At 45.4% G+C, this 9,898-nt stretch overlaps 1 protein-coding gene across 1 annotated transcript; it reads left to right on the top strand.

The window, feature by feature from the left end:
* Positions 1 to 318: 318 nt before the first annotated feature.
* On the top strand, positions 319 to 4,296 carry GNG8 (G protein subunit gamma 8). Its single transcript, XM_053689223.1, has 2 exons — positions 319 to 441; positions 3,897 to 4,296. Exons 1-2 carry the CDS (start codon positions 358 to 360, stop codon positions 4,023 to 4,025), a joined length of 213 nt encoding a protein of 70 aa, XP_053545198.1. The 5' UTR covers positions 319 to 357; the 3' UTR covers positions 4,026 to 4,296.
* The last annotated feature ends 5,602 nt before the right edge of the window (positions 4,297 to 9,898 follow it).

The raw sequence follows: 9,898 nt of genomic DNA, 5'->3' as shown, positions 1-9,898 counted from the left end.
CATTGTGCTGATATTGAGTGTACTGACATCAGTGTGTGCTGTAATGTGATTGTGTGTCTGGTCATTGTGCTGATATTGTGTAATGTGATTGTGTGTCTGGTCATTGTGCTGATATTGAGTGTACTGACATCACTGTGTACTGTAATGTGATTGTGTGTCTGGTCATTGTGCTGATATTGTGTAATGTTATTGTGTGTCTGGTCATTGTGCTGATATTGAGTGTACTGACATCATTGTGTGCTGTAATGTGATTGTGTGGCTGGTCATTGTAATGTGATTGTGTGTACTGACATCACTGTGTCTTGTAATGTGATTGTGTGCCCTATTGCATTGTGTGACTGTGTTGTGTGTTACAGGATGTCAAACAACATGACCAGAATCGCAGAAGCTCGGAAAATGGTGGAACAGTTAAAGATGGAAGTGAATGTAAACAGGATGATGGTGAGGGGGAGACCGAGGGTGGAAAGAGGGGGAGATGGGATACAGGGGGGTTGGGTAGTCATAAAACGTTGGAAGAGAGGAGGGGGCAGAGGGTGAGAAAGAATGAAGATGGATAGAAGGGCAGAAAGAGAGGTTGGGAAGGGGGATACCAGAGCATAACAAGGGCTGGAGAGAGGAGGGTTGAGGGTTGGGAAAGGGAGAAGGGGAGATAGGGTGAGAAGATGGGTGAAAGGGGGAGACAAGGGAAACAGGGCATGGAAAGACAGAGTGGAAACAGGGGGCATGGAGAGACAGAGAGGGGAAGCAGGGGCATGGAGAGACAGAGAGTGGAAACAGGGGGCATGGAGAGACAGAGAGTGGAAACAGGGGGCATGGAGAGACAGAAATTGGAAACAGGGACATGGAAAGACAGAGAGTGGAAACAGGGGGCATGGAGAGACAGAGAGTGGAAACGGGGGCATGGAGAGACAGAGAGGGGAAACAGGGGCATGGAGAGACAGAGAGTGGAAACAGGGGGCATGGAGAGACAGAGAGTGGAAACAGGGAGCATGGAGAGACAGAGATGGGAAACAGGGGCATGAAGAGACAGAGAGTGGACACAGGGGGCATGGAGAGACAGAGAGGAGAAACAGGGGCATGGAGAGACAGAGAGTGGAAACAGGGGGCATGGAGAGACAGAGAGTGGAAACAGGGGGCATGGAGAGACAGAGATGGGAAACAGGGGCATGGAAAGACAGAGAGTGGAAACAGGGGGCATGGAGAGACAGAGAGGAGAAACAGGGGCATGGAGAGACAGAGAGTGGAAACAGGGGGCATGGAGAGACAGAGAGTGGAAACAGGGGGCATGGAGAGACAGAGAGGAGAAACAGGGGGCATGGAGAGACAGAGAGGAGAAACAGGGGGCATGGAGAGACAGAGAGTGGAAACAGGGGACATGGAGAGACAGAGAGGAGAAACAGGGGGCATGGAGAGACAGAGAGTGGAAACAGGGGGCATGGAGAGACAGAGAGTGGAAACAGGGGGCATGGAGAGACAGAGAGTGGAAACAGGGGGCATGGAGAGACAGAGAGGGGAAACAGGGGGCATGGAGAGACAGAGAGGGGAAACAGGGGGCATGGAGAGACAGAGAGGGGAAACAGGGGGCATGGAGAGACAGAGAGGAGAAACAGGGGACATGGAGAGACAGAGAGGGGAAGCAGGGACATGGGGAGACAGAGAGGGGAAGCAGGGACATGGCGAGACAGAGAGGGCAATGCAGGGACATGGAGAGACAGAGAGGGCAATGCAGGGACATGGAGAGACAGAGAGGGGAAGCAGGGGCATGGAGAGACAGAGAGGGCAATGCAGGGACATGGAGAGACAGAGAAGGGAAGCAGGTGCATGGAGAGACAAGGAGGGGCATGGAGAGGCATGGAGAGACAGAGAGGGGAAGCAGGGGCATGGAGAGGCAAGGAGGGGAAGCAGGGGCATGGAGAGGCAAGGAGGGGAAGCAGGGGCATGGAGAGGCAAGGAGGGGAAGCAGGGGCATGGAGAGGCAAGGAGGGGCATGGAGAGGCATGGAGAGGCAAGGAGGTGAAGCAGGGGCATGGAGAGGCATGGAGAGACAGAGAGGGGAAGCAGGGGCATGGAGAGGCATGGAGAGACAGAGAGGGGAAGCAGGGGCATGGAGAGGCAAGGAGGTGAAGCAGGGGCATGGAGAGGCATGGAGAGACAGAGAGGGGAAGCAGGGGCATGGAGAGGCAAGGAGGGGAAGCAGGGGCATGGAGAGGCAAGGAGGGGAAGCAGGGGCATGGAGAGGCAAGGAGGGGAAGCAGGGGCATGGAGAGGCATGGGGAGACAGAGAGGGGAAGCAGGGGCATGGAGAGGCAAGGAGGTGAAGCAGGGGCATGGAGAGGCAAGGAGGGGCATGGAGAGGCATGGAGAGACAGAGAGGGGAAGCAGGGGCATGGAGAGACAAGAAGGGGAAGCAGGGGCATGGAGAGACAAGAAGGGGAAGCAGGGGCATGGAGAGACAAGAAGGGGAAGCAGGGGCATGGAGAGACAGAGAGGGGAAGCAGGGGCATGGAGAGGCAAGGAGGTGAAGCAGGGGCATGGAGAGGCATGGAGAGACAGAGAGGTGAAGCAGGGGCATGGAGAGGCAAGGAGGGGAAGCAGGGGCATGGAGAGGCATGGAGAGACAGAGAGGGGAAGCAGGGGCATGGAGAGGCAAGGAGGGGCATGGAGAGGCATGGAGAGACAGAGAGGGGAAGCAGGGGCATGGAGAGACAGAGAGGGGAAGCAGGGGCATGGAGAGACAAGAAGGGGAAGCAGGGGCATGGAGAGACAAGAAGGGGAAGCAGGGGCATGGAGAGGCAAGAAGGGGAAGCAGGGGCATGGAGAGGCAAGGAGAGACAGAGAGGGGAAGCAGGGGCATGGAGAGGCAAGGAGGTGAAGCAGGGGCATGGAGAGACAAGAAGGGGAAGCAGGGGCATGGAGAGGCAAGGAGGTGAAGCAGGGGCATGGAGAGGCAAGGAGAGACAGAGAGGGGAAGCAGGGGTATGGAGAGGCAAGGAGGTGAAGCAGGGGCATGGAGAGACATGGAGAGACAGAGAGGGGAAGCAGGGGCATGGAGAGGCAAGGAGAGACAGAGAGGGGAAGCAGGGGTATGGAGAGGCAAGGAGGTGAAGCAGGGGCATGGAGAGACATGGAGAGACAGAGAGGGGAAGCAGGGGCATGGAGAGGCAAGGAGGGGCATGGAGAGGCATGGAGAGACAGAGAGGGGAAGCAGGGGCATGGAGAGACAGAGAGGGGAAGCAGGGGTATGGAGAGACAGAGAGGGGAAGCAGGGGCATGGAGAGACAGAGAGGGGAAGCAGGGGCATGGAGAGACAGAGAGGGGAAGCAGGGGTATGGAGAGACAAGAAGGGGAAGCAGGGGCATGGAGAGACAAGAAGGGGAAGCAGGGGCATGGAGAGACAAGAAGGGGAAGCAGGGGCATGGAGAGGCAAGAAGGGGAAGCAGGGGCATGGAGAGGCAAGGAGAGACAGAGAGGGGAAGCAGGGGCATGGAGAGGCAAGGAGGTGAAGCAGGGGCATGGAGAGACATGGAGGGGAAGCAGGGGCATGGAGAGACATGGAGGGGAAGCAGGGGCATGGAGGGGCAATGAGGTGAAGCAGGGGCATGGAGAGACATGGAGGGGAAGCAGGGGCATGGAGAGACATGGAGGGGAAGCATGGGCCTTGGTGAGACAGAGAGAGAAGCAGGTGAGACATGTAAGAGAAGCAAGAAGAATTGGGGAGACATTTAGAAGCTGGAGTTATGGAGACAGAGAGAGGATGCAGGGGAGAGAGAGGGAGGGATGCAATGGAGGCAGAGAGGGGGTGCGAGGGAGACAGAGGGGGTGCAAGGGAGACTCTTAGGTGTCTCTCTCTATTAATACTTCTTATGTATCCCTCATGTCTTTCTGTCTGTCCTTAGGTGTCACTTTCTGTCTCTGAACTGCTGTCATACTGTGAGGCCCAGGCTGTGTCAGATCCTTTAATCTCACCTGTTCCATCATCAGAGAACCCATTTCGAGAGAAGCGTCTGATCTGTGCAGTTCTCTGAGAACTAAATAATCTCTGCCTTCTGCAATCTCACCTAAACATGACCTCTGCCCCCTGTGACCATACCTATATGTGACCTCACCTGTACATGACCTTTGGCCTCGGTGACCTCACCTGTACATGACCTTTGCCCTCTGTAACCTCACCTGTACATGACCTCTGCCTTTTAAAATGACTCTATCATGTTCACCCCCCCTTCCCTTGCTGTATAGCTGACTTCAGTGACCTTTCCTTCTAGCTCTATACTAAATAAATTACTATGTGAAGCTCAATAGCCTGTGTATAAATGGGGAACAATGAGCAGGGTGAAAAGGGGAAGATTTGTGAGATCTCAGAATAATTCAATATACCTTTTAACTAGAGAAATCAAACCAGCTAATCAATAAACATGTATGTATGCGCATATCAATGACTGACAATCCACTGAGGATACTTCTGGCTCTTAGAACACCAATCGAACCATCGGACACAGATTGGTATCATCCAAACATCGAGAGGAACTTTCCCCTTTCGACCGGTTTCCCGATTGCCCTCCGGAGTCACGTGGGATCAGTAAGACACGTGATTGGGTAGAAGGAAGTTGCCGGGAACTCTAAACGCAAGGACGCCCGAAAGACAAGACAGGCATTGTACCAGTCTCATAGCTCCAGCGACACCACAACGCAACCCTTCCATAACCCAGGGAGAGGAGGTAACAAGCCACCGGAGGTCCGGTAAGGGGAACACTAAATATCGCAATATAAACAAGGGAACATTTGCAGATACGATCTTAAAACTGCACCACTATTTAGTAACAGTGTATCGAGCAACTTGAAACAGCATAACTGAAACTGACCCACACGGTACTAGGAAGCTTTTATGAAACAGAATAACAGGGGGATATAAAACGTTTTAACCACAATATTAAAGGACGATTTTAACCTTTATTTGGAACTATAAGCACCTCTGTCTGGAGGTATAGTTGTGGCCACACCTTTTAGATCATGTAATATAATTTTATGAACATAGGGACAGTTTTTGAATATCATTGCAACAGTAAAGATTGTTATATAATAATTTCGTATTGGTATTCATTAATAAGTGCATACATACATGTTTATTGATTAGCTGATTTGATTCCTTTAGTTAAAAGTATATTGATTTTTTAGTTTTATGTGTTGAACACAGTTCTAACCTGTTGATATAATCATAGATACGGACTTTTCAATAAATCAGATATCCATCCCCATAGCTTTTTTAGCGCTTCCCATCCCTTTCAGCATTATTTACACATATTTTTTCCGTTATTGGGAGGAATAACGGTCTTTTTGGGCAACTTTGTGGGTCTTTTTTAGGTCTATCTGAGAGAATTCTAAACACCTTCTTGCACATAGATTTGTGAGGGTTGGGGGGAGAAAGTAGAGGGATATTATATAATTGTAAATGGGGTAAACATAACTAGAGAAATAAATGAAGACCAATCAATTGGAAATAGGTGGTTAATAGGGGTTTCTCAGGTCTCACGTGGCGCCCTGTACAATCATACGCGTGGGGAATGGTTGTTACGTGAGTGATCACTACAAACTGTATCAGCGCATGATTGTGTGTCGCTGAGTAATTATAGGTGAAGATCTAGGGGTTACCCTGTGCTTTTGTATTCATTTAGCGTGTTTTCTGCTGCTTTTATTAACACAATTAAGAGTATGGGATATTTCATGTCTCGCTGAGGAAAGTTTACAAAACTGAGCTTTTAAAGAAATAAAAATGAATAAGCTTTCTAACATTAAGCAACTGCTCAGGACTGCAATCATGTGACCTACACGCTGCTTAATCAAAACCCTGTACTTGACAGCTTCATAGCTGTTGGAATAATGACGCACCCCTCTCTCCAATTATCCCAACCCCAGGGACCCAGAACACAACTTATAAATTACACAAACTTATCCCTGGGGTTTTTTTTTAACTAAAAGGAGGAGAGCTCTTTAAAAGGTTTGCTCCTGTATACTTCCAATTTATTACCATTTATTGGTCAGTATTGCTTCAGACTTGAGAAAGGAAGGTATTCTTCTGAAAGCTTGTCATTGTATAAATGTATAGGTAGTCCAAAAAATAATCACTGCTCAATGTAATACTCTTGTTATTTTGTTATCTAAATCTCTGGACTAACACGGCTACTCCAACCAACGTGTGTGTGTATGTATATGTGTGTGTATATATATTTATTTATATGTATGTTTATATGTGTATATATGTATGTATGTGTGCACATACATAATTTACCCATATAAACACATAACTACCCATATAAACACATAAATTCACATATAAACACATAAATTCACATATAAACTCATATAAACACATAACTACCCATATAAACACATAAATTCACATATAAACACATAAATACACATATATAAGTGTAGACAAAGACACATATTTAGACATATATTTATGTGAAATTTACTGTGAGACTTAGGTTATATATAGATTATTTGCCATATTACAAATCATTATTCAGTTTCACATTTACAAAACTCACATTATATGTTGTGTAAACATCTTCTGAAAATACGCCCCCTCCATGCTGCTGAGATTTGCATTTATTAGCGATGGGTTTGTAATGTACAAAGGTAGCAAGTCCTATACTGTCCCATGGAAGCCATATTGTGCGTCATCTGTACAGCGAGGTTAAGACCACTTTATTGGCACATGTCACTCGGCGAGAGCTTTGCGAGACTGGTGAGACACGAATGATCATTTCTCGGCGGACAGAGCAGTCCTTTTCCCATTGGGCCCTCTGTAAGATTTCCGTTAGGGAACAAACAAGGGAAGTGAATGGAATTCGGGGCCACTGAACTTTGTGTCAGTAACTTCTGGTATCCAGCGCCCCCCTCTTCAGCTTCACAAACAATTACATTTATAATAATTATATTTATTCCCTGTAGCCTTTATCTAACTGAACTCCTTATTAACATTATAAATAGGTTGTCTGTCTTGTTTCACAATCATTAGGTTTGTGCTTCTTTATGACAGACGCTAACCCAGAATCCTTTGCTTTGTCTAACCCAAGCTGTGTTATTTCAGTGAGAGTTTAATGACCTGCATGCGGGCTCTGCCTGCTGCAGATATCATTTTGTCTGCCTGGTTCCACCAGGAATGCGCAGAGGGAATTCCACTCCAAACATGGGATCTAAGGAGAGATAAATAACACCATTCTCAGGCAGGAATGCAAATAATTTCTCTCCAAGAGCAAACTTTACAATAAAGCCCTAAATGATGACACTGTTTATGTTACAGGAATGAATGAGGAAATCACTTACAGAGAATGTGGCACCAAAGCAAGGAATTAGCACATTTACCTTAAAGGAATGAATGAGAACATCACTTACAGAGAATGTGGCACCAAAGCAAGGAATTAGCACATTTACCTTAAAGGAATGAATGAGAACATCACTTACAGAGAATCCTGCACCAAAGCAAGGAATTAGCACATTTACCTTAAAGGAATGAATGAGAACATCACTTACAGAGAATGTGGCACCAAAGCAAGGAATTAGTACTTTTACCTTAAAGGAATGAATGAGAACATCACTGACAGAGAATGCTGCACCAAAGCAAGGAATTAGCACATTTACCTTAAATGAATGAATGAGGACATCACTTACAGAGAATGTGGCACCAAAGCAAGGAATTAGCACATTTACCTTAAAGCAGTGTTTTTCAACCAGTGTGCCGTGAGAGATCCTCAGGTGTGCCACGGCAGACTGACAACAGTGTGACATATTTTTTAAACTTTGCTTGTTTTTTACTCCCAGTGCAGGGGTAGTTTGTAGGAGGCATGGCATAACAGCACAATACATACAGTATGTGTGTGTTTGTGTGTATGTGTATATATATATGCTGTATTAGGCTAAAATGTGTGATTTTTAAAAAAAATTGGGATGGTGGTGTGCCACAGGATTTTTTAATGTAGAAAAGTGTGCCACGGCAAAAAAAAGGTTAAAAATCACTGCCTTAAAGGAATGAATGAGGACATCACTTACAGAGAATGCTGCACCAAAGCAAGGAATTAGCACATTTACCTTAAAGGAATGAATGAGAACATCACTTACAGAGAATGCTGCACCAAAGCAAGGAATTAGCACATTTACCTTAAAGGAATGAATGAAAACATCACTTACAGAGAATGTGGCACCAAAGCAAGGAATTAGCACATTTACCTTAAAGGAATGAATGAGAACATCACTTACAGAGAATGCTGCACCAAAGCAAGGAATTAGCAGTTTTACCTTAAAGGAATGAATGAGAACATCACTTACAGAGAATGCTGCACCAAAGCAAGGAATTAGCACATTTACCTTAAAGGAATGAATGAGAACATCACTTACAGAGAATGTGGCACCAAAGGAAGGAATTAGCACATTTACCTTAAATGAATGAATAAGAACATCAATTACAGAGAATGTGGCACCAAAGCAAGGAATTAGCACATTTACCTTAAAGGAATGAATGAGGACATCACTTACAGAGAATGTGGCACCAAAGGAAGGAATTAGCACATTTACCTTAAATGAATGAATAAGAACATCAATTACAGAGAATGTGGCACCAAAGCAAGGAATTAGCACATTTACCTTAAAGGAATGTATGAGAACATCACTTACAGAGAATGTGGCACCAAAGTAAGGAATTAGCACATTTACCTTAAAGGAATAAATGAGAACATCACTTACAGAGAATGCTGCACCAAAGCAAGGAATTAGTACCTTTACCTTAAAGGAATGAATGAGAACATCACTTACAGAGAATGCTGCACCAAAGCAAGGAATTAGCACATTTACCTTTAAAGGAATGAATGAGAACATCCCTTACAGAGAATGCGGCACCAAAGTAAGGAATTAGCATCTTTACCTTAAAGGAATGAATGAGAACATCACTTACAGAAAATGTGGCACCAAAGCAAGGAATTAGCACATTTACCTTAAAGGAATGAATGAGAACATCACTTACAGAGAATGTGGCACCAAAGCAAGGAATTAGCACCTTTACCTTAAAGGAAAGAATGAGAACATCACTTACAGAGAATGTGGCAACAAAGCAAGGAATTAGCACATTTACCTTAAAGGAATGAATGAGAACATCACTTACAGAGAATGTGGCAATAAAGCAAGGAATTAGCACATTTACCTTAAAGGAATGAATGAGAACATCACTTACAGAGAATGTGGCACCAAAGTAAGGAATTACCACATTTACCTTATAGGGACAGTCAACACCAGCATTTTTGTTGTTTTAAAAGATAGATAATCCTTTTATTACCCATTCCCCAGTTTTGCACAGCCACCACTGTTATATTAATATACTTTTTACCTCTGTGATTACCTTGTATATAAGCATCTTCTGACAGCCCCCTGATCACATGACATTTTATTTATTATCTATTGACTTTAATTTTAGCCAATTAGTGCAGTGTCTGCCACAATTCACAGGCGTGCTCACAATGTTATCTATATGGCTTACAGGAACTAGCTCCTTTACCTTAAAGGAATGAATGAGAACATCACTTACAGAGAATGTGGCACCAAAGCAAGGAATTAGCACATTTTCCTTAAAGGAATGAATGAGAACATCACTTACAGAGAATGTGGCACCAAAGTAAGGAATTAGCACATTTACCTTAAAGGAATGAATGAGAACATCACTTACAGAGAATGCGGCACCAAAGCATTGAATTAGCACCTTTACCTTAAAGGAATGAATGAGAACATCACTTACAGAGAATGCTGCACCAAAGCAAGGAATTAGCACATTTACCTTAAAGGAATGAATGAGAACATCACTTACAGAGAATGTGGCACCAAAGTAAGGAATTACAACATTTACCTTAAAGGA

This window comes from Bombina bombina, chromosome 7, assembly GCF_027579735.1.
Source record: "Bombina bombina isolate aBomBom1 chromosome 7, aBomBom1.pri, whole genome shotgun sequence".
In the NCBI taxonomy this organism is placed as follows: Eukaryota; Metazoa; Chordata; class Amphibia; order Anura; family Bombinatoridae; genus Bombina; species Bombina bombina.
The sequence above is the reverse complement of the archived record's forward strand: the minus strand, read 5'-3'. Positions and strand labels throughout refer to the sequence as shown.